At 37.9% G+C, this 26,261-nt stretch overlaps 1 protein-coding gene across 2 annotated transcripts in view; it reads left to right on the plus strand.

The window, feature by feature from the left end:
* The first annotated feature begins 1,203 nt into the window (after positions 1–1,203).
* Positions 1,204–26,261, plus strand: part of PTH2R (parathyroid hormone 2 receptor) — a 97,671-nt gene continuing 72,613 nt past the window's right edge. The window contains exons 1-4 of one of the 2 annotated variants that reach the window (XM_004004878.6): positions 1,204–1,560; positions 7,523–7,625; positions 22,038–22,148; positions 22,260–22,381. In XM_004004878.6, coding sequence (XP_004004927.4) covers positions 1,453–1,560; positions 7,523–7,625; positions 22,038–22,148; positions 22,260–22,381 — 444 coding nt within the window. In that variant the 5' untranslated portion in view covers positions 1,204–1,452. Of the gene's footprint in view, positions 1,561–6,369; positions 6,567–7,522; positions 7,626–22,037; positions 22,149–22,259; positions 22,382–26,261 lie in introns of those variants that run through there. The other variant, XM_042244122.2, reaches the window with a different exon arrangement.

Genomic DNA, 26,261 nt, shown 5'->3' on the forward strand with positions numbered 1-26,261 from the left:
GTGGTGGGTAGAGGAATTTTGTTTGATTTTTATTCTCCTCTGTGATTTTATGCATTTGCAAAATTTTCTCTTGAATATGTATTATAATAAAAATGTGACTAAATTTTTTCCTCCATGCAGCTTGTGGGATCCTTGAACTTTCAAAGATATGCCAGAATTAGAAATAAGAGTTATACTATCACTAGAATTTTAGAATTTCCAGTACATTATTAGTAAGGCTCAGTGGTAAAGAATCCATCTGCCAATGCTGAAACCCAGGAGACCTGGGTTCTGTCCCTGGTGGGAAGATCCCTGGAGGAGGAAAATGGCAACCACTCCAGTATTCTTGCGAAATCCCATGGCCAGAGGAGCCTAACAGGCTGCAGTCCACGGGGTCCTAAAGACCTGGACATGACTGAGCGACTGAGCACGCAGTTGTTAGCAATCTGCGTTTTAAAAGCAAACTCCGTTTTCACTTCGGCATTCAAATGAAAACCAGTGGTAACACGTCGGACGCTTATTGTCAAGAGGACATGAGTGAATTTGTGTTTCATCTATGGGAATCATTCTTTTCAAATTTTATCAGATGCTGGGAGACTGAATATTCTTCAATTCAATGTCTGTGAAGCAAAGTCTCTGGCATCTTGAAGATTATGCCTCTAAGAAAAATAAAGAAAAAGACTGTCTCAAACGAAAGTGTTTACACACAGAAAAATATTAAAGAATATTAGTTTTTTTTAAATGTCTGGATCCAAAAATATAAAGATCCAAAAAAAATTTTGACCTAGATATTTCTGTTGGAGAGGAACCTCTCTCTGCCCCCGCGCCCCACAGGCACAGTATTAGTACAGTGGTTAAAGAGAAAGGCAATCAGAACTTCAGAGGTGTAGGTACTGTTCAGCTTAGAGTCGTGGATGGGGAATGCACCTGGCCTCCGAAACCTTTAACCACGCTGTTCGGGTCTAAGCGGCTGGTGGTCAGCCCGCGTCTGCACAGGAGGGAAAGTTCGGGCACTTCTCAGCGACCCAGGGTGCCCATAGAGACAGGGCATTGGAACGTGGGACAGAGTGGAGGGAGGCAGGGACAGTGCGAGTTGCGGGTGGCAGCAGCGGCGCTCCGCAGCCGTGGCCCTCGGGTTCCCTTGAGCTGCGGGACAGAGTGACTCGGAAGAGAAGCGCAAGCGCCTTCCCGCCGCTCCAGCGTCCGCGCGGGGGACGCGCGCGCATCCACCCGGCGCGGGGCCAGCGAGCTAAGGCCGGGACTCCAGCAGCTCAGCCTGGAAGTACCGACCAAGGCGCGAGCCTCCGAGAGGCAAGACCCAACCCCAAACGCACGCGGTGCGGACAGCCTGGTCCAGGGCTTCCCGGCCGGTAGCCTCGAACCCGGCTCCCAGTTGCGCCGCGTTCCCAGTCTCAAGTTTGCCTCGCGCCGGCCAAGTTGCGAGTGTGGAGCTTATCCCGGGCTCTGGGAAGAATGTTCCAGTTCCTGGCTCGGGCTGGTCTGGGTATGGCCGGGCCAGGGGCCTCGCTGCATTTCTGGGGGTGGCTGTTGCTCGGCTGCTGCATTCTCGCCGGAGCCCAGGTAAGAGCCAGTGCCCCGAGGTACCTGCTTCCCGGAGCCACCCGCCGGAATCCGGCGTTAGGGCCGCCGGGACTTGGCTGAGACCAAGGTGCGCGAATCCTTACACATCCACGCACTAACGCACACAGAGGCAGACAGACAGACACGCACACACAGAGGTGCACCCGGCAAGGTTTGACAGGCATATAGTGACAGGCTGCAGAGATATACTTTAGGCGAATGATGTCCTGGGGTGGTATTCCGGCCAGCATCTTGGCATCTGCTAAGTCAGAGGATATTTAGGAACCACGGCTTTCTGGATCAGTAGAGTGAGATTGAGAGGTGAGGAACTTTTCTTACTGTTAGACTTCTTGCTTCCCCGTTTAATTAAATTGTTTTTTGTCTGCTGGCAATTTACCGTCCGTTTTGAGAACTTAAATTTCTAGGATTGTTTGTGACTACTGCCTGAAAGGATGACTGGATCTCGCTAATACAGAATCATGCATCATTAAAGAGAGGAAACTAGGTAGAAAAATATACGTAACTTGTTAAAGCTGAGTTCGTTTTTAGAATAAGTGGCAATTGTCATTTTCGGACTGCTAGTATCCTTCAGAGAGTTTCTGGGTTATCTTTCACAAAGGAGCCTCTCTAATGTACAAGTCATAATTCATCCTCACATTGTTTTGAATCAAATAAAATGTAGGATTTACACTCAGCTTTTCAGACGAGCTAGAAAGAGATGCTTGTAGTGTCGAGGGGAATGCAGTTTAAGAGCCCTGTGACTGAATGACTGAAACCAATGTTATTTCTCTCTTTTGTTCGGAAGGGGGCGCATTTTGACCGTCAAATAAAGCCCCAAATTAGTTAGTTTTTTTTTTTTTCTTTCCCCGTGAGAAAATTAAGGTATTAATTTATGCACCGATACTGTCTAAACTTAATACTATGTTCTTGGCTTTCAAACGGCCAGTTTAAATTTCAGTTATTCTAAACGTGCAGTTTTTGTGTGTGTGTGTGTGTGTGTGTGTGTGTTTTTGCCCTGCTGATATGACCAGAATAGTTCATGTGAAATAAATCTGTTAAAAAAAAAAATCAAACGAGGTACGCTGTCATTGAGCAATAAAATTGTCAACGAATGCTCAAAAGTAGGGTATGCTCAAACCTGAAAAATTTCACCCAGATAACAGAAAGAATGTGAAAGAATGTAAAAAACGAAGAATTTGGTGACAGTGATAGAACTCGGGTGGTCACTAATGTTTCTGTCTCATAAGGTATTTGGATAATGTGCTTGAAAATGCAGCTTGCTTATATAAGGGGCAAATGACCTCTAACCATTTATTTTATTCAATGTCCCAGATTAATTTTTATAAGGAAATGGAGAGACATTGTTTAACACAACAAAGAAAAAAAATCACTATGCTGCCATGGGAAGGATATTTCCTTTTAGCTTTAGAAAACTCAGGACATTGAACACTTTTTCTATAATTTTAAGTCAAAGTTTCTCAACATTTTGGGCCATGTAAGTCTTTGTTATGGGAACTGACTTGTCCATTGTAGGATATTTAGTAGAATCTCTGTCCTCTTTACACTAGGTCCAGTTGCAACCCCAACCCTTGCCTGGCTGTGACGACCAAAAATGTGTCCAGATACTGCCCATGGTCCTTTGGGAGGTAGAATTGCCTCTGGTTGAGACCCGTTGCTTAACAATGATTTCCATTTATGTTTATAGATTGAGTTATATAAAATGACAGTTTGTGATAATATTTACATTTTTGGCACTTTAAACAAAATTTGAAGGTTACATTAAAGAGATTTGCATAGACACATTGACACCTTGTTTGGTGTTCAGTTTCTTCATTCCCAGCCAAGACATATATTTAAAAGTTTTAATATATTGATGGAACAACAGAGGGAACTCATCTAAGCAGAATTAGCTTGTGGCTTGTGTATAATAAATGCTTAGTACCTGGGGAACACTGGATCACATTACAAAATAGATAACATAGGCCAGTTCTTTCAATTGTTTTGAATAACTCTGTGGTCTTTAGTTGGTGAAGCTACCGCACCCTCTCCTTTCCCTCAGATCAGTTCAGAGGCTATGAATTCATGCATCCAGCAGCATTGCAGAGCCCAGCAATACATTTCCCAGTCAGATTTTCACATGGTAATGAGGACAACTGTATTAATGTCTGTAGTTTTTCTTTACTGTTAGTGAATCCTCCTGGAAACAGACTGAGAATAGGGGTATACATGTTTATTGGAGGGTAATGCCTGAGAAAGATAACTGGGTGAGGAAGCAGGGTTGCATGAGGAGACCTCAGACTGGGATGCAAGCCTGACAAAGTCTTGGCCAACCCCATGGAGAAGTAGTAAGCAGTTTGGAATCCCCTGTGACAATTAGCATGGTGGCTTTGGGTGGTAGCTTCTCCATAAGGTACCACCTTTGGAGTGGTATCACTCCATTGACTAAGGTAATTTGTATTTCTTTCATTCCAAGAAAATCTTTTTGAGCCCCTAGGGAGCTCAAGTCTCTTATTATTTATTCCAGTTTTAATTTTAAAATGTCATTCTGTTCTAAGGGCAGAGGTGCCTGCTCTGGGTACAAAATTACGCAGTGGAACGCACATCTGGTCACAAAGCTAGGGAGAAGAGAGCTACTGGCAAAGCATATATCTAAAAGAGTTGGGTGTTTCTAGAACTCTCCTGTCTTAGTAACTGACAAACAGAATTCAATAAACATATTCTTTTAATCCTTTAACTGAAACTTTTTGTCACTATATGAATGGAAGAGTGTTATATCTTTAAAGGTCAGAGTCTTGAGATTGGGCTATCCTATGTATTAATATTTTAGGCTGTAGGCAGCATTCTTTCACAAAGGTGCAGAGCCAGCTTGACTAAGCATAGGCAACAGAACACAAAGGTTAAAGAAAAAGAGATCCACTATGGAGTCAGATGTGTTCTTCCCTATTACAAATGATCATTTGCACAGGAAACATTGCTAAAATGTATTTTTCTAAATGTACTGCTTTGTTTTGGATGTAGGTGTTGCTTTTGGAGTAACAGACGCTGAATATGAAAACTGCTCTTTTGGTTTAAATACACTGTGAATAATAGTGTCCCTTTATGGTAAAGAACATGTGTTTCTGTAACATAGGTAGAAGAGAAAACAATGTAAAAGATGAACATTTTCTTACTTTCACTTGATGAAATAAATAAAGATCAATTTAACAGATCATCAGCACATGCTAATCAAACTTACCTCCTGGTTAAACCGGCCACATTTCTTTTTTTAGAACAAAATTATCTTTAGAAGCTGTAGTTTACATGAGGATTATGTTCCTGAAAAGATTATCCCAGTAAAAATGCTACATCTATACAAAAGGAAACAAAAACAAATGTGTTCAGGTAAGAACAGTACACAGTGTGATTTGAAATGTTCATGTTTAATAATTGAGGTCAGATTTCTCTCAATCAAATTTATAGTTCTGAAACTTGGTCATAGGTTACCCAGTGTTTTCTGGAATTAAAGTAAAAGAAAGTAACTATTGAATTGGAAAAACAGCCAGGAAAAACAAAACAAAAAACCAAAACAATTTGAATGGTGCCTGACTGTTTCTAGAGAATATTGGAAGAAGTCAGATTTTCCTCCCTGCCCACTCAGGTGACTCATCTCTTTCCATTTTGTTCTCTGTTTTTGATAAGTTAGATTTTATGGCAAACTTTTTAGTGTAGCTGCCTTTAACTCACAATCTGCATTGTGTTAGTCTATTAGCTAAATTATGGTGTGTATTTCAATCCAAAAAGTTAGTTTTGATTATTTTCTCCTTTCACGTTAAAATAAATGTGGGTTGTATACTTGCTAAGTTGTATCCGACTCTTTGCAACCCCTGGACTTTGCTCATCAGACTCCTCTGTCCATGGGATTTCCCAGGCAAGAATACTGGAGTGGGTTGCCTTTTCCTTCTCCAGGGATCTTTGAGACCCAGGGATCAAACTTGTGTCTCTTGCGTTGGCAGGCAGATTCTTTACCTCGCCATGGGGAAGCCCATGAATACTATGCAGAAATATTTAAGACTATATACCTAATTACTAATCTACTCTATTACCTGATTTCAAGCGTTATTACAAAACTACAGTAATCAAAACTGCAGAATTCTGGCATAGAAACAGGCGCATAGACCAATAGAGCAGAATCAAGAGCCCAGAAATAACTTTTTGACAAGAGAGCCATGAATACCTACTGGGGAAAGACAGTCTCTTCAATAAATGGTGTTAGGAAAATGGGATTCATATAAAATGAATAAAATTAGACCCCCATTTTATACTACTCACAAAAATTAACTCCAAATGGATTAATGACTTAAATTTAAGACTCTAAGCTTACTAGAAGAAAACAGGGGTAAAGTTTCTTGACATTGATCTTGGCAGTTATTTTTTGGATATAACATCAAAATGCAAGCAACAAAACAGAAAATAAACAACTGGGATGACCTCAATCTAAAAAGCTTCTGCACAGCAAAAGAAATAATAGGTACATGAAAAGATTCTCAACATCACTAATAATGAGGGCAGTATACCTCAAAAGCACAATGAGGTATCCACCTCACACTTGTTAGAATGGCTATCATCAAAAAGACAAAAGACAAGATTTGGAGAGGATGAGGAGAAAAGGGAATGCTTGTGCACTATTGGTGGGAATGTAAATTTGTAAAACCACTCTGGAAAAAATAAGTTCCTCAAAAAATGAAAATAGAACTACTGTGTGATCGGGCAGTCTCACTTCCAGATAATACCCAAAGGGAATGAAATCACTATCTCAAAGGTTAGGTGTCTGTACCCTCTTGTTTATTGCAGCATTGTTTACAATTGCCAAGACATGGGAAAAATCTAAGAGTCCATGAAGGGATGAATGAATGAAGAAAATGCGATGCACACACACAGAGGAATATGATCCATCCATAAAGAAGAGGGAAGTCTTGCCTTTTGTGCAACATGGATTGACTTTAAAGCCATTATTCTTAGTGAAATAAGTAAGAGACAAATACTGTATGTTCTCATTTGTATGGAGCCTGAAAAGGCTGAACTCAGAGAGAGTAGAATAGTGGCAGCCAGGGCTTGGGGAGTGGAGGAAATGAGGGGACGTTGGTCAAAGGGTTCAAACTTCTAGCTATAAGGTGACTGAGTTCTGGGGATCTAGTGTATAATATGGTGACTATAATTAACAGTACTTTATTATATACTCAAAAGATTGTTGAGAGAGTAGATCTTAAATGTTATCATCACACACACGTTAAAGGTAATTATAGGGGGGAGGTGTTAGCTAATCTTATTGTGGTAGTCATTTCACAATATATAAATGTATCAAATCACTACATAGTACACTGTAAACTTAATTTATGTTGTCTGTAAGTAATATCTCAATAAAACTGGAGGGAAAAAGGCAAAAATTAACTAGAAACCATTTGTAGTAACTCTCTTATTTCATAGATGAGTAAACCAAAACCCCAAAACATGGAATGATTGTCCAGTTTCACTGGTAATTTTTCAGTAGAGCTAAACAGAATCTTTTAGTCCATTTCTCCTTTTTATGTGCCATAATTGACATATTATAAGAGGACTAATAACATTCTGGGTCTTTGTAACATTCCAGGAAATTTTCAATATGTTTATTATTTTTTCTGATTATATTATATCGGGTTACCTAATTAAAATTTCTATAGCTTTTTAATTTTTAAAAAATGGTTTTTTTTCTTTAGGCTAAGCAGGTAAAATATGATTATTCTAAAATGTTATACATTGATGGATTTTGAATTTTGATTCAGATAAAGAACTACTTCTTTAGAACTAGTTCTATAAAGAACTATATCAAGGTAGCTTGATATCGAAGTAATTTTTAATTAGAAGGTGAAATAATGAAAGATTGTGTCATGGCTTAAAAAAAATAGTGGCATGTTTTTCTCTGTTTGTATTTTGTTCATATCTACAGCTGGATTCTGATGGCACCATCACTATAGAGGAGCAGATTGTCCTTGTGCTGAGAGCTAAAGTACAGTGTGAACTCAACATCACAGCCCAGCTCCAGGAAGGAGGTAAAGATGCTGAAGAAACTGTGTCCCCCATGTGTCCCACCCAAATCCTCACAAAGACTGCAAATCTCCTCCTTACTGAGTATTAGGGAGCTTCTCATCAGTCATTCCATGTTTGTGTGTGGAGAGGTGTGTGGCAGAATAACACTATTTTCATCTCTTTCACCATCATCTCTTCCCTCCCTGTGGGTGAGTGACTTGCCTGGTTTGTGAGTTTGGGAATAGACCAGGTATGTATATGCCAGCCTCTTCCTCAGACCTGTCTTTGGGATCTGTCTGTTTGCAGAGAGCATGCATATTGTTTTGCCCTTGACTGTGCAGTCAGCTTCAAGGAGCTTCAAGGTGTTCATCTGCAGTTTTAGTAGGTAAAATTCAAAGGAGTCAATAGGCAAGCTGACTGATGCATGCATAGACTATGTTCTCCAAAAACTTTCTTCTCAATAAAGTGATCATTTTATCTTCATCTGCCGACTCCTTATGTAATTTTTCAATTAGTTCCAAGTGGTAAACTGTAAAAACAAAGCTACAGAACTGCTGACGAGTTTGTGGTGATGTTGGTGGTCTCAGGCGTCTCTACTGTTGCAGCTGGGGACCTGTGGCTTGTGTTCCTTGGGGTCTGGTGGTCACTCACAGCTCTCATTAGGGCCATTGGATAAAGTCATGTATTGAATTGAGTAGTATGAAAATTACAATGTTGTAAATAGGGAAATGCCTTGTCTTGATAGTTGATTGTATTCAGAGACATTTTTTTAAAGACAGAGAGGTGTTGTTTACCGAGTTCCCTAAATCTGCATGCACTAGACGATGTCCTTAAAGCTGAGCTTTAAAAAGACGTGTGATTGATTTCGCAGTTGGTTATGATCAGAGAACGTGGTCTGCATGATATTAATTTTCAAAAATGTGCTGAGACTTACTGGCTTCTGTTGCGGTCAATTTTGATAAATGTTTCATGTGGTCTTCAAAAGAATGTGTTCTGTTCAGTTTCTGAGCATAGTGTTTTATAGTATCCACTAGGTTAAGCTTATTGGTTGTATGGCTCATGTATTCTGTATCTATGATTTCTCATCTATTTGACTTACTCTTTTCTGATATATATATCTTAAAATAGCCTACAATGATGATGAAATTTTTGCTTCATATATTTGGAAAATATGTTATTGGGTATATACAAATTGAGAAATGTTATATTTCCTGGTAAGTCAAACCTTCTATTGATATGAAGCATCTTTCTTTGTTTCTAGTTTACTTTTGCTTTATTTGTTTTATTTTTATTTTTTTACTTTTGCTTTAAATACTAAATACTAAAATTATTATATTAAAATAACAATATTTAAAAAATAACTTAGTTCTTTCTCTCTTGTTTCATATTTGCCTTGCACACCTTTTCCTATCCTTAAAAATCTTTAATTATGGTACAATGTGCATAATATTAAATTAATCATCTTAAATATTTTAAGCATACAGCTCAGTAATGTTAAGTATATTCACATTGTTATGATAAACCAATAGCCGGAAAATTTTCATTTTGCAAAACTGACACTCTAACTCTGTTAAGCAATTCCTTATCTTTTCCTATTTATTTATTAAACTTCTCTGTGTACTTATACTTTGGGAGTTTCATTTATAAACAAGACACGGGTGGGATTTTTCTTATCCATTTTGATAGACTTTGTCTATAATTAAAGAATTTAGCCAATTGCATTAATTATGATTATGAATACACTCTATTTGAATTTACCGTCTGTCTGGGCTTTTCATTTTACCAGCTCTTCCTATAATTCCTTCCATTCTCTACTTCCACCTTCTGTTGGCTTCTTTTGAATTGATCGAGACTTTTTTCCTTATTTCATCCTCCCTTCCCCTACTAGTTTGGAAGGTATATGTTATATTTAATTCTTTAGTGATTAGCCTAGAATTTTTCATGTTATATTAAAGAAAGTTTAAAGTTATCAATAACTTCCCTCTATCAAATAGTGTAAGCATTTTGAAATACCTTAACTGCTTCCAAATTATATGCTGTTATCATACAGTTTTATATTAAGTGTAAGTTTGTATAATTTTTCTTCTTCCTAAGATACATCTTTTTAAGAGATTTCCTTACACTGGAATTTACTTATAATGATACTATAAGTAGCATCACTGCTTCTGGGTTTCCCTAGTGGTTCAGTGGTAAAGAATCCATGGGCAGATGCAAGGGTCAATCCCTGGGTCAGGAAGATCCCCTGGAGGAGGGCATGGCAACCCACTCCAGTATTCTTGCTGGGAAAATCCTGTGGACAGAGGAGCCTGGCAGACTACAGTTCCTAGGACTGCAAAGAGTTGGACACAATTGAAGCAAGGGAGCACTCATGAACACATAATGAACTCTGTGTTTTTGTTTGTTTGACAAGGTATTAATTTCAGTCTCAATCTTCAGAGATATTTTTTCTGGGCTAATGATCTTTGGATGAGAATTATTTACTTTTAGCTCCTAAAGATTTTATTTTTCCACTGTGGCTTCCATTGTTATTGCTGGCAAATTTTGTTGGTCATTAATTTTTCTTATTAGCTCCTTTTCAGATTTTCTCTTTGATTTTGAGGTTCTGCAATTTCACAGTGTGTCTAGGTATGGGTTCACTTGATTTCTGGAGTCTAAGGATCTGTGTCTTTCTTCAGTGGTGGGAATGTTTTGTTATTTTGTCTTTGAAAATTTGCTCTTCCTCATTTTCCTGTTTTCTCCATTACCCTTTGTATCTTGCATGTTTTCCTTTTCTTTGTTTTTCTACTGCTGTTTTGGTAATTTCTTCAAATGTATTTTCCAGTTCATCAACTCTTTTTCGAGCTTTGTCTAAAGGCTCTTTAATCCATCCATTAAATTAATTTTTATTATTCTATTTTTCAGTTTTGAAGTCTATTTAATTTTGATTTTTTAATCTTAAATATAATTTTAATCTCTTTCTTTTTCTCACTAGAAATATTTTATATTCTGCATTTGATATTAAGATAACCACAGACTTTGCCTGTCAATACTGACTACCACACATGGGGGCTTATTTCCTTGTGTGTCTAATGACTTATGATAAAGGATGTATGAGATCCTCATTTAATATCCATTCTTCTAGAGAAAATTTCTGTTTTCTGCAAGGTGCCTAGTAGAACTATTGATATAACTCCACTTTAAACTAAGACCATGTATTAGGCCACACCTAAGTGTGAGCTTGTGGTTAGAAATTTTCAGAGAAGAATCTTTTTCTTATTGTTACCTGTTCTACCTCTAAATGCAGCCAGCAGTGAAACAGCCAGTCTCTTTCTAAAGGATTCTTTTGTGTTTTGTTCACCCACTAAGTGATTCATCTTTTGGGAATCCTGACCTTATACGGGAGTTTCCAGTATAGCTTCCTACTTCATCAGGTCTCAGACTAATTTTTTTTAAATCAGAATACCATCAAAATCCATTTTTAAGCCAACAAGTCAGTAGAGGCCTCTAGTGTAAGCCCCAGTGTGGTGATTGCTGATCCTGTGGAATATTTTCTGGCCTCATATTTTTAAATTTGTAGCCATAAACCATATTTAAAGAAAATTTAAGTGGAGGAAAATTGCGTTGTGTTGGTTTTTGCCATACAACAACACAAATCAGTCATATATATATGTACCCCCCTCCCTCTTGAGCCTCCCTCCCTAAGCCATGTTTTAAGCAAGAAAATTTTTGTATTAATTCAGCCTTTGTAGATGTCTTGCACTAGGAAAGAGTTTTCTGAATGGCTAGGCTAATAATGTCAGGAAAGGGACTCACTAATGTTATCTTTAAAGAACACTGACCCTGATATCTCAGACATTTACGTCTACTAATGAGGGGCAACATTACCATGAAGGTATTTATAAAGATTGTTATCTATGAGAGTTAAATGAATTATCTTTTATGAAGTCTCATGAAATTTTTTTTTTTTAGTTTTTTGTTTTTTAAATTTTAAAATCTTTAATTCTTACATGCGTTCCCAAACATGAACCCCCCTCCCACCTCCCTCCCCATAACATCTCTCTGGGTCATCCCCATGCACCAGCCCCAAGCATGCTGTATCCTGCTTCAGACATGAAGTCTCATGAAATTTTGAGCTGGAAGATGTCTTAGAAATTATCTAGTCTAACATGATTATCTGTAGTGTCCCTTTAACAGTTCAACAAATATATTATGTGCCTACAGTGTGTTGCTTCTGTAGTGAGCACTGGAAGAAACAAATCAGGTTCTATCTTTACTCCATGGAAATGATTATCTAATAGTATAGGAAGTAGATACCCCTCAGATGGTGTCTAAGTTTAACAACAGAAGTATCACAATTGTGGAACCACTGAAAAAAAGCATCTTAATTCATCACAGTGGAATCAGAGAAAGCTTTATGGACAAGTAACCTTAAAGGAGTAGGAATTAGACGTGTAAAGGAGGAAGTAAAGAGACATTCCATGTAGACAGAATAAAGTCGTCAAAGACAAGCAACTGACAATCAGTAACACATCTTGAGAGTTAGACATAAAAAGAGTAAATGATCTAGATGTAAACTTATATAACACCTAAAATTTGTGAAGGTGCACCTCATGGGAAACATGTAGAGGAATAAATATTAAGAGAAAAGATACGTTCTTTGAGATCTTTCTCCATTAAAAATGCTAGAATTAAATCTGGACAAACTTTGGTCTACTTTCAATGAAAAATGTCTAATTATATGTAAATTGATTCAACATTTCTTCATGTACAACTAAAAAGATAAATGACAATTTGAATTCACTAACTTATTTAAGAAGTTTTCATTTAAAAATTCTCTTAAATTGAGAGATGTATATCAAAATATTTAGGAGTGAGCTGTTATACTGTCTGCAACTTACTTTAAAATACCACAGTGAAAAATAAGTTAGATGAAATAAATTTGATAAAATATTACTAACTGTAAATTTTAAATACTGGGTATATGATATCTTCTGTTTTATTTCTGTAAAAATGTTTATAATAAAAAGGAAGTAAAAATTTTCCTCTTTTCTATGAAAGAAAGAAAAGAAAATATAAAAATATCTAATTATAAAACTATTTAAGTATTTAAAAACAAAACCCCAAATATTATGATTCTAGGTTTATTTCATAATTGTATGGTCATATTATGCTGTGGAAACTGTAGAACTGAAAAGAGTCAAAGTCAGATTCTCCAAATTTTAGAATGCTTTGTGTAAACATGGTTTGACAAGTTTCACTAATGATCAGTTCCTCCTGGCACACAGAAAAGATTGCATGGAATGTAATTAATGGTGTTAATTTATAAAGGGAGTTTGGTGACACATTGGGCAATTAATTAGTTTCTTGATAAATAATGAAAGTATTTACTCATACAGATTGTGAAATGTTGATCAAAGAGAAGATGCTAATTAAGGTCTCTGTATTATGTGTATGAGGGCATGGTTTTCCCATTCTTCTCAATCTTTTGTGAATATTGATTATTCTTTTTGTCAAATAGCCAGCTGAGAAATTATTACAATCTACAGAAACATTATTTTTAGGGAGTGTTGGTTTTCTCAGTTTTAGAGTATATCTATGTGTGTATGTGTATGGGATGGTATTTTTTTTAAAAGAGAAATACTATTTTATTTTTAAAAAGTTAAAAATAATGAAGTATAGTTAATCTACAATGTTGTGTTAGTTTCAGGATTATAGCAGAGTGATTCAGTTATATCTATCTATATGTATATTTACATTGTAAGTTTCTATTACAGGTTATCATTAAGATATTGAGTATAAGTTCCCCGTACTATTCAAAAAGACCTAGTTATTTACCTATTTTATATATAATAGTGTGTATATGTTAATTTCAAACTCCTAATTTATCTCTCCCTCACATCTCCTTTGGTAACCATAAGTTTGTTTTCTGTGTCCAGGAGTATATTTCTGTTTTGTAAATAAGTTCATTTGCATCATTTGTTTAGATACCACACAGAAGTGATATCATATAATATTTGTTTTTCTCCATTTGGCTTATTTCACTTAGTATGATCATCTCTGGGTCCATCCATGTTACTTCAAATGACATTATTTTATACTTTTTATAGCTGAGTACTATACCAGTGTGTATTTCTATGTAGGTATCACATCTTTATCCATTCATTTGTTGGTGGACATTTAGGTTTCTTCCACATCTTGGCTTTTATAAATACTGCTGCTGTGAATATTGGGGTGCATATATCTTTTCCAATTAGAGTTTTTTCATATTCTTTTCCATTGTAGTTTATCACAGGATGTTGAATATGGTTCCTTGTGCTATACAATTGGACCTTGCTGTTTATCTATTCTGTATATACCAGTTTGCTTCTGCTAGTCCCAAATGTCCAATCCACCCCTCCCTTATCCCCCTTTTCCTTTGGCAGCCACAAGTCTGTTCTCCATGGCTGAGTCCGTTGCTGTTTTATAGGTAATTTCTTTTGTGTCATATTTTAGATTGTGTCATATAATTGGTACCATATGGTATTTGTCTTTCTCTTTCTGACTTACTTCACTTAGTATGATAATCTCTAGGTTGTTGCAAATGGCATTATTTCATTCTATTTTATGGTTAAGTAGTATTCCATTACACACACGCACACACACACACACACGCACATATATACACACACACATACACACATGGGCTTCCCTTGTAGCTCAGTTGGTAAAGAATCTGCCTGCAATGCAGGAGACCTGAGTTCGAGACCCTGGGTCAGAAAGATCCCCTGGAGAAAGAAATGGAGCCACCCATTCCAGCATGGGATCCTGGAGAATCCCGTGACAGAAGAGTCTGGCAGGCTACTGTCCACAGGGTGACAAGAGTCAGACAGGACTTAGCGACTAAACCGCCACCATACATATATAAGTGTCACATTGTCTTTATCCATTCATCTGTTGATAGATGTGTAGGTTGCTTTGATGCTTTGATGTCCTGGCTATTCTAACTAGTGCAGCTATGAAGGATGCATGTAAGTTTCTGAAATATAATTTATTTCTGGATATATCCCCAGGAGTGGGATTGCTAGATCAAAAGGCAACTCTATTTTTAGTATTTTGAGGAAAATCCATACTGTTTTACATAGTGGTTGCACCAGCTTACATTTCTGCCAACAGTGTAGCAGGGTTCCCTTTATTCCACAACCTCTCTAGCATTTATCATTTGTAGATTTTTTAAATGATGGCCATTCTGACTGGTCTGAGGTGGTACTTTGTTGTAGTTTTGATTTGCATTTCTCTAATAATTAGTGATATTGAGCATCTCTTCATGTGCCTGTTGTCCATCTGCATGTCTTCGTGGAGAAATGTCTATTTAGAGTTTCTGCTCATTAAAAAAAATACTTATTTGTTTACTTATTGGGTTGTGGCATGCAGGATAGTTCCCTGACCAGGGATTGAACCTGGGCGTCCTGCTTTGGGAGCATGAAATCTTAGCCTCTGGACCACCAGGCAAGTCCCTTTGCTCATGTTTTGAATGGGTTGCTATTTTCTGACATTAAGCTGTATGAGCTATTTGTATATTGGGAATGGCATGAAGCTCCAATACTTTGGTCACCTTTTATGAAGAACCAACCCATTGGAAAAGACCCTGATGCTGGGATAGATTGAAGGCAAAAGGAGAAGGGGACTGCAGAGGGTAAGATGGTTACACAGTATCACATTTTCAATGGACATGAATTTAAGCAAACTCCAGGAGATATTGGAGGACTGAGGAGCCTGGCATTCTGCAGTCCATGGAGTGGCAAAGAGTCAGACATGACTTAGTGACTGAACACCACCAACAACCTTTTAAGGAACCAAAAACTATCCCTTTTAAAGCATAAGCAAAATAGCAACAGTTTTCTCTATTGCAGCTTAAAAACTGCATAATTAAAAAATAAATTGATCATTGATTCAGGCTTCTATGAAGACCTTAGTCCCTCACATGACCAACTCTTAGAAAATCTCATGTGACACTGAAGTACACATTTTGAAGGACAACTAGTTACAAGAACAAAAGAATATGTGTCTGGGGCCATTTTATGTAGACTATATGATAGATATCTGCGAAAGTATCAGTTTCAGAAAAATAAGGAAACATGTCTTATTAAATATAAAGTAAATGAATGGGAAACCATATTGAATGCTATCAAGACAGAAAAATAATTCAGGACAGAATTGATGCTTTTGAGCTGCGGTGTTGGATAAGACTCTTAAGAGTCCCTTGGATAGCAAGGCTATCCAACCAGTCCATCCTAAAGGAAATAAGTCCTGAATATTCTTTGGAAGGACTGGTGCTGAAGCTGAAACTCCAATACTTTGGCCACCTGGTGTGAAGGATTGACTCATTTGAAAAGACCCTGTTACTGGGAAAGATTGAAGGCAGGAGGAGAAAGGGACGACAGAGGATGAGATGGTTGGATGGCATCACCAACTCAATGGACATGAGTTTGAGTAAACTCTGGGAGTTGGTGCTGGACAGGGAGGCCTGGTGTGCTGTAGTCCATGGGGTCACAAAGAGTTGGACACGACTGAGTGACTGAACTGAACTGAAGCTGGTGGAAGAGATTGATTCATTATACTCTATTTAAACAAGAAGAAAGATAAACAAAAAGTAGGTCATGGTGGAAAGAAGCAGGTAAAGCCATGTACCAAATATGGGAGCCAGTGTGATGAGTTCCATGGTTACTAGCAGTATGTAAATCCAAGCTTTTGTTATGAGAGCAAGGTGAGGCTGTTTCCAAGAAAACATTCTCTTCTGTGAGAACAGTGTGGATGAGGGAAGATATTCTCATTTTCTTATTGTTTTAGCTATCCACAGAAAAAATCAAGTATTTGTTTCCATATGATATGGTGGACATTAGCAAGTCAATTTCAGGTTCACATTGAATTCTTTGCTGTAGATACTGGTGTTTCCATGAGGTTCTGTTATGGTGAATATTCAAAACCAAACAAACAACTTGACATAATGAATGCTCTGTGTGTGTGTGTGTCTGTGCGCTCAATATATCTGACTGTTTGTGACCCCATGGACTAGATGGCTGTTGACCCCATGGTCTGTAGCCATGTACTGTAGCACAATTGCACTCATCTCACACGCTAGCAAAATAGTGCTCAAAATTCCCCAAGCTAGGCTTCAACAGTATATGAACTGAAAACTTCCAGATATTTAAGCTGTATTTAGAAAAGGCAGAGGAACCAGAGATCAAATTGCCAACATCCATTGGATCATAGAAAAGGCAAGAGAATTCCAGAAAAACATCTACTTCTCTCATTGACTACGCTAAAGCCTTTGTGTGGATTACAATATACTGTGGAAAATTCTTAAAGAGATAGGAATACCAGACCACCTTACCTGCCATCTGAGAAATTTGTATGCAGGTCAAGATGCAGCAGTTAGAACTGTATATGGAACAATGGACTGGTTCCAAATCGGGAAAGGAGTACGTCAAGGTTGTATATTGTCACCCTACTTATTTAACTTAATATGCAGGGTACATCATGTAAAATGCCAGGCTGGATGAAGCACAGGCTGGATTCAAGATTGCTGAGAGAAATATTAATAACCTCAGATATGCAGATGACACCACCCTTATGGCAGAAAGTGAAGAAGAGCTAAAGAGCCTCTTGAGGAAAGTGAAAGAGGAGAGTGAAAAAAAACTAGCTTAAAACACAATATTCAAAAAACTAAGACCATGGCATCTGGTCCCCTCACTTCATGGAGAATGGATGGGGAAACATGGAAACAGTGACAGACTTTATTTTCTTGGGCTCCAAAATCACTGCAGATGGTGACTGCAGTCGTGAAAGTAAAAGACACATGCTCCTTGGAACAAAAGCTGTGACAAACCTAGACAGCATATTAAAAAGCAGAGACATTACTTTGCTGACAAAGGTCTGTCTTGTCAAAGCTATGGTTTTTCTAGTAGTCATGCATAGATGTGAGAGTTGGACCATAAAGAAAGCTGAGCACTGAAGACTTGATGGTTTTGAACTGTGGTGTTGGAGAAGACTGTTGAGAGTCTGTTGGACTGCAAGGAGATCAACCAGTCAGTCTTAAAGGAACTCAACCCTGAATATTGATTGGAAGGACTGATGTTGAAGCTGAAGCTCCAATACTTGGGCCACCTGATGTGAAGAACCAACTCACTGGAAAAGACCCTGATGCTGGGAAAGATTGAAGGCAGAAGGAGAAGAGGAAGACAGAGGATGAGATAGCTGGATGGCATCACCGACTCAATGGACATGAGTTTGAGCAAGCTCCTGGAGTTGGTGATGGACAGAGAAGTCTGGCCTGCTGAAGTCCTTGGGGTTGCAAAGAGTCGGACATGACTGAGCGACTGAACTGAACTGAACTGAACTGGACTTTAGCCCACCAGGCTCTTCTGTCCATGGGATTTCCCAGCAAAATTACTGAAGCAAGTTGTCATTTTTTCCTCCAGGGGATCTTCCCAACCCAGGGGTCAAACCTGCATCTTGCATCTCCTGCATTGATAGGCAGTTTCTTTACCACTCTGCCACCTTAGCTAGAACAAAATCTTCAGCCGCAGTTAGTGTAATTGGTAACTAAAAGATTGAGAGCTGTAATGGTACTTCTGGTAGCAAAATAATGTCCCCTCAAAGATGTGCAAACCCTAATCTCTGGTGTTCTGCCTGTGTATTTATGTAACAAGGCAAAGGGGCATTGCAAATGGAATTAAGGTTATCAACCTTAAAATAGGAAAATTAGCCTGCATTATTTGGGTGGAACTAATGCAAAATATATGGATTCTTAAAAGTGAAAAACAAAACAAAAAAATAGTTGGTAAGAGAAAAGAAGAGTGGAGAAGAGATTGAAAACATGAGAAAGACTTGACCTCCCTTGTTGACTTTGAAGACAGAGGAAGGGGACCATGAACCAAGGAATGCAAGTGGCTTCCAGAAGTTGGGAACAACCCTCACCTAACAGCCAGGAAGGAAATGAGAATCTTAGTCATCACTGCAAGGAACTAAATTCTACTAGCAACTGGAATGAGTAAGGAAACGGGTTTTTAACCCTGTATAGTTCTTGATTTAGGTTTGTGAGTATCTAGCATGGATGGAGGAGCCTGGTAGGCTGCAGTCCATGGGATCTCGAAGAGTCGGACACGACTGAGCGACTTCACTTTTCACTTTCATGCATTGGAGAAGGAAATGGCAACCCACTCCAGTGTTCTTGCCTGGAGAATCCCAGGGACAGGGGAGCCTAGTGGGCTGCCGTCTATGGGGTCGCACAGAGTCGGACACGACTGAAGCGACTTAGCAGCAGTAGCAGCAGCAGCAAGCACTCATCTCACATGCTAGTAAAGTAATGCTCAAAATTGTCCAAGCCAGACTTCAGCAATATGTGAACTGTGAACTTCCAGATGTTCAAGCTGGTTTTAGAAAAGGCAGAGGAACCAGAGATCAAATTGCCAACATCCGCTGGATCATGGAAAAAGCAAGAGAGTTCCAGAAAAACATCTATTTCTGCTTTATTGACTATGCCAAAGCCTTTGACTGTGTGGATCACAAGAAACTGTGGAAAATTCTGAAAGAGATGGGAATACCAGACCACCTAACCTGCCTCTTGAGAAATCTGTATGCAGGTCAGGAAGCAACAGTTAGAACTGGACATGGAACAACATACTGGTTTCAAATAGGAAAAGGAGTATGTCAAGGCTGTATATTGTCACCCTGCTTATTTAACTTATATGCAGAATACATTATGAGAAACGCTGCACTGGAAGAAACACAAGCTGGAATCAAGACTTCCATGAGAAATCTCAATAACCTCAGATATGCACATGACACCACCCTTATGGCAGAAAGTGAAGAGGAGCTAAACAGCCTCTTGATGAAAGTGAAATTGGAGAGTGAAAAAGTTGGCTTAAAGCTCAACATTCAGAAAATGAAGATCATGGCATCTGGTCCCATCACTTCATGGGACAAACAGTGGAAACAGTGTCAGACTTTATTTTTTGAGCTCCAAAATCACTGCAGATGGTGACTGCAGCCATGAAATTAAAAGATGCTTACTCCTTGGAAGAAAAGTTATGACCAACCTAGATAGCATATTCAAAAGCAGAGACATTACTTTGCCGACTAAGGTCCATCTAGTTAAGGCTATGGTTTTTCCAGTGGTCATGTATGAATGTGAGAGTTACACTGTGAAGAAGGCTGAACACTGAAGAATTGATGCTTTTGAGCTGTGGTGTTGGAGAAGACTCTTGAGAGTCCCTTGGACTGCAAGGAGATCCAACTAATCCATTCTGAAGGAGATCAGCCCTGGGATTTCTTTGGAAGGAATGATGCTAAAGCTGAAACTTCAGTGCTTTGGCCACCTCATGTGAAGAGTTGACTCATTGGAAAAGACTCTGATGCTGGGAGGGATGGGGGGCAGGAGGAAAAGGGGACAACAGAGGATGAGATGGCTGGATGGCATCACTGATTCGATGGACATGAGTCTGAGTGAACTCCAGGAGTTGGTGATGGACAGGGAGGCCTGGCGTGCTGCAAAGGGCGTGCATGGGGTCGCAAAGAGTCAGACACGACTGAGCGACTGAACTGAACTGAACCTAAGCAGAGGTCTGGCCGAGCTCAATAGACATCTGACGGACAGAAATAGCTAGATAATAAGCTTGGGTTATTTCAAGCTGTAAGTTTGTGGTAATTTGTTATAGTAACAAGGGAAGATGAATACAGAAATCATTAAAAGTCTCTTTTGGGGAAGTTTGAATATGACTTGCCTGATGGGCTCTCTTCTTGGAAGTTTTATGCACAACTAATGGAGAACAGTCCTGAACAACACAGAATAGCAAATGTATGTGACAAAATTCCCCACTCTCAAAGCCCTTAAATCCTATGGTTTAAGAAAATTATAATAAAACTTGATAGTGGAAGAAAAAAGAAAGCTCACAGAGGGATAAAGAGTGTAGCCTGGGGTGGGAGGATGAGGGATAAGCCAGAGAAGAGAGCAGATCCTGTGGGGATTTTATTTTTTTTATTTTTTTTTTATTATTTTTTTTTTATTAGTTTTTTATTTTTTAAATTTTAAAATCTTTAATTCTTACATGCATTCCCAAACATGAACCCCCTCCCACCTCCCTCCCCATAACATCTTTCTGGGTCATCCCCATGCACCAGCCCCAAGCATGCTGCATCCTGCGTCAGACATAGACTGGCGATTCAATTCACATGATAGTATACATGTTAGAATGTCATTCTCCCAAATCATCCCACCCTCTCCCTCTCCCTCTGAGTCCAAAAGTCCGTTATACAGATCTGTGTCTCTTTCCCTGTCTTGCATACAGGGTCGTCATTGCCATCTTCCTAAATTCCATATATATGTGTTAGTATACTGTATTGGTGTTTTTCTTTCTGGCTTACTTCACTCTGTATAATCGGCTCCAGTTTCATCCATCTCATCAGAACTGATTCAAATGAATTCTTTTTAACGGCTGAGTAATACTCCATTGTGTATATGTACCACAGCTTTCTTATCCATTCATCTGCTGATGGACATCTAGGTTGTTTCCATGTCCTGGCTATTATAAACAGTGCTGCGATGAACATTGGGGTACATGTGTCTCTTTCAATTCTGGTTTCCTCGGTGTGTATGCCCAGAAGTGGGATTGCTGGGTCATATGGTAGTTCTATTTGCAATTTTTTAAGGAATCTCCACACTGTTCTCCATAGTGGCTGTACTAGTTTGCATTCCCCCTGTGGGGATTTTAGATGTTGAAGAGACTTGGCTTTTCCTCAGAGTGAGGTGGGAAGCCTTTGGGCTATTGCATGAGGGGAACAAGAATAGAATCAGGAAGACCAGTCGGGGGCCATTGCAATAATTAAGGCTGGAGTTGTGGTAGTGTGGATGGGCGGTGGGGGTGGTGGTGGCAGTTGAGATTGTGAAAAGTCATAGGGTTCTGGATTCATCTGGAGGAGAGTAAAGTTCATGAGAATTTTGTCTGAGATGATTGTTAGACTCAAATAAATTACTAATTATTTGTAAAAAGGCAAACCCAGATCTTGGAACTTATCTGTGAAGTTCAATCTTTTTCATGGGTAATATTTTTCAACAGTAATTTGAAAAACTTAGGGTAAAAAAATGTAGCTACAACTATGATAGAATTTTACTAAAGGAAATTGTTCTCAATGAATTTTGGTGTTTCTTACATATTCCTTGCTATGATTCATATATATTAGAATCACTAGTTTTAATTTATGCAAATCAAATATTCCTAGCAATGGGCCTTTGATGAGGCTAGGTGGATGAATTTTGAGATGTTTGTATCATATGTCCATCCGATTCTAGTTTACAAAACTACCAATTTGCTTTACATTTTGCTATAGGCAGTGACTTGAAATTTTGTATTTTGAACACAATAACTCTCTGGTTCTAACTGCATTTTTGTTTATTTGTTTTTAAATTTTTTCCTTATCAGAAGGAAACTGTTTCCCAGAATGGGATGGACTCATTTGTTGGCCTAGAGGAACGGTGGGGAAAATGTTGGCTGTCCCATGTCCTCCTTATATTTACGACTTCAATCATAAAGGTATTTAATTTTTTGTGAAATGACTCATTTGGAATAGAAACTTCCTTTTTTAAAAATAATAGACTCTACAGGAACTGAGCAATCTCAGTGTTTTTCTTCACATCTTTATAGGAGTTGCTTTCCGACACTGTAACCCCAATGGAACATGGGATTTTATGCACAGTTTAAATAAAACATGGTCTAATTATTCAGACTGCCTTCGCTTTCTGCAACCAGATATCAACATAGGAAAGGTAATGGTATTTTTGTATTTGTGAATCCCTAAAGGAAAACAAAATGATTACCAACCACTGTACAAAAAACTCTTATATTATCTGACACAAATATCAAAAAGGATAAAAGCAAGGTTGAAAGCTTTTCAGATACCTGGTTAAGGAGAGGTCTAGGTCCTGAAGCATTTTGATATCTTCTTTTGGTTAGAATTACCTGGCTGAGATATATGTATGTATACTTGTGAATATGTGTCACTTATCTTACATTATGTTTATATTACATTCAGTTCAGTTGCTCAGTCATGTCTGACTCTTTATGACCCTATTCTATGATGGTGTATTATGTGTAAAATTCCAAATAGGTAGTCAGCAATATAATTCATGATTTTTTTCTTGGTTACATATGAATAGAAACATCTTGTCTCACTCTATGTTCCTGGAGTAACTTTATATTGTATAGATGTGTTTTTCATCTCATAGGATTTGCCAGTAGGTGATTTCATTAGCATAGGAAAAATCAGAGTATGTAGAGTTAAAGAGGAGCGAGGAGGTGTCTTATAGATCTTCTCACATAATACCTCAATTGTACACATGTGTGTCAACTTAGAACCAGAGATGAGGGGTCGATCAAAGTGACACAGCTCAGTTATGACAGGGTCTAGAGCAGGGCCCTGGTCCCCACATTCTTTATCGGTGCTATTTCTGATATGGTAATCACATGTAAACTTCAGAAACTTCTAGATAGTTACTTTTAGGTTATATATGGTAGATAGATTAAAAGTCATGCTTAAATTCCTATCACTCAGACCTCATCTATAAAATGCTTGATGCTATAGGGATGAGCATAACTTCACCATAGTCATATGATGGTAGGGGTGAACATAAGTTGAAGTATAAATGATTTTATGAGGCCCCTGAGAACAGTCATAATACATAACTCTCCTAACATCAGACATTTTTCTTTATGCTTGGTGGTCTTTTTTGGTTGTGGGGGAGGAGGAGCAGTGGCATGAGAATTGGTGAGTTGGAGAGTTCCTTGTTTGATTAGGCATTAATAGTCAGGACTTCTTTCCTTAATTTTTTTTCTAACACAAAACCCTACCACCTTAAGGACTCTTTAGTAAGTTGCTAAAAGACTTCAGTTTTGTATGTCATTGTTGACATGCTTCTCAGATAAAATTAGTTAATGTGAGGAGATTATTGTGTATGTTACAGTGGAGCCAAAGCCAAGTTAATGTAAAACACTTTAAAATAATTTCAATTTCATTAAAATAGATAAACATTCACAGTGTTTCATGTTCTGTGTTATAAATTTGTGGATTAAATGACAAATGCAAGTCTTTCATAGCTTTTAAATGGCATTAAATTGTATCATGATTTTATTTACATTGAACTCTAATATTACAACCATTCTTTTTGACTACTCTGTATTCCAAGAGTCAAAGTATCAAAGGAAGGTAAAATATCCAAAATATATACTGTTTTATATGAACATGATTTAAAATTTAACTGAAAAATTTGACTAATTTTGTTAGCCATAAGTAATTTTATCTCCTTAATTAAAAATACAGAGTGTTTTCTATTGTTTACAACCCTTAAGTAATAATTTGAGAAAACTTAAGAAATGTAAAAAAATCTTTTAATAAGAAAACTGGATATGTCCTAAAGTTTTGATATGCTGTAGGGCAAAATGATATTACTTATTTATGAGATATTAATTACTGATGGTTGTAATCAGAATTTTTGTATAAGAAACAAAAGATAAAAGTAAAGACAGTGAATTAAGAATACATGCCAAAGATTTTTAAAATATCTATTGTTTTGTTCTTTAAATAATTTTCATATCATTGACTTGACAATGAGAGAATTACTTTCAATAAAAAAAGGGAAAATGGCTTCCTCTGGATCAGTGGTAAAGAATCTTCCTGTAATGTGGGAGACGGGGAGATTTAGGTTTGATCCTTAAGTCATGAAGTTCCCCTGGAGGAGAAAATGGCAACCCCGCTCCAATAATCTTGTCCAGAAAACGATTTCAAAAATTAAAGAACAAATAAGCAGGGATTGCTTATGAGGGGCCATGAAGTTGTTAAATTCTTTAGGGTATTATATTAAAAACATCAGCATACTGTAAAAATTATATATCCTTCTGTCTAAAGGCTCTATGAATTTTTGGACAACAATTTAACAATATATACTAAGAGACTTCAAGAGGGTCTTGTCCTTTGATCTTATAATTTCATTTCTGAGATTCAAGCATAAAGATTTGGAGTTGGGGGGAACTGAATGGAATAGTGTTCACTGAACCATTAATTATTATAGTGAATGTTTTGAAGAATTTAAATTTCCAATGAAGAATTGGCTAAGTCAGCTGAAATATATATTTTGTGTAAAGAGTTTGTGGTCTTAGGAAATCCTTTTGTTATTCAGTTACTTGGAAGAAAATCAGATAATAAAGTTGTATATAAATTAGGGATGCAAATATTCAAAACAATGGGAAATGATACACAGAAATAGCATGAAAAGAAATATACGAAATGCAGTGTTTCTTTTTGCTTGTGTGGGAATTATGGAGTTATTTCCCTTCTCTCTCTCTCTCTTTTTTTTTTTTTTATTTTACACATTATCCAAATATTTTCTACAGAAGTTTAACATTTTATTAAGAGAAAATATGTCATAAATGTTTTAAAAAGGCAGTCTTCTGCTTCTAGTCAGTGTGTGAGAAGTTGCAATATTAAGAAAAAGCTGAGTAAGATGCAACATTAATAATTTGTAAAAGCCTGTCAGTGAGCTGAAGATGCCAAGAAATCTAAATGGAGCTAATTGCAGAAAGAGGAAAGCCTCTTCTTATGACAGAAGAGACCTGTAGCTGTATTTATCCCTGTTTCTGTGCTAGAAGAGAGCAACCAGGCTATAGAGGGGATAAAAAGAAAAGAACCATTTTTAAAAGAACTTTCATCAGACGAGGACTAGAATAAAGGCTTAGAATTCCAAGAAATGAAGCCCATTCAGGGTGAGCTATTACTCATCAGCCAGTTCTTACCCATGAGCCTTCACTGAATTTCTGGAGGCAGTGAGTTAAAGGCTGGGGGCAGTGTAGGTGGACGCAGAGAAACTTCCCAGGATGTATGTAGGACCCTCACTGGGTGAGAGGTAGCTGTTAGCTGAAGGCATGGGACAGAAACAGAGGAGCTGAGAGATATCTCTTGGGCTATCTGGGGCCCTCACTTAGAGCATGACTGCTGGGGGAGGGCAGGAAAGCTGAGAGAAACCCCCGAGATGACAAATCTCAGTGAATGAAAAGCCTGACAAAATAGAGCTGAAAAAGATCTTTAGTAGGCCCAAGAGGTCTTCATCTAAAATGAGGCAGTGGCTAGCTGAGAACTGGAGCAGAGCAGCATAATGGACAGACGCGTTCTGAGATGCAGGAAGCCCAGGGCAGGCTAGAGAGCAAAGCGAAATTCACAGCAAAGTGAAATTAAAAGACAAAAAAGGCAGGGAATGCTTATGAGAGGCCATGAGGTTGTTAAATTCTTTAGAGTATTATATTTAAAACAGCAGCATACTGTAGAAATTATCATATATTCTTGGGTCTAAAGGCTATATGAATTTTATATAGCTGATGGATGGTTCAGAAAGCAGAAAGAGTTTCTCTGCAGCTTACAAAACCTTCAGATGGACAAAAACCCATATAATGGCCGCTAGAGGCTGCTGGTGCTAAGATCCCATCATCTACTGAAGGAAAATTCGGAATTCTGCTCTCAAAACCTAAAATCAGGATAAACAGAATCATGGAAAGAACAACAAACTGAGAAAAACTACCACAAACCCAACCTCAGATTAAAACAAAGTAATCCATCCTCACTACCCAAGAAGCCTGATAGAGGAAGATGAATGCCCTTTT

This window comes from Ovis aries, chromosome 2 (assembly GCF_016772045.2).
Source record: "Ovis aries strain OAR_USU_Benz2616 breed Rambouillet chromosome 2, ARS-UI_Ramb_v3.0, whole genome shotgun sequence".
NCBI lineage: Eukaryota > Metazoa > Chordata > Mammalia > Artiodactyla > Bovidae > Ovis > Ovis aries.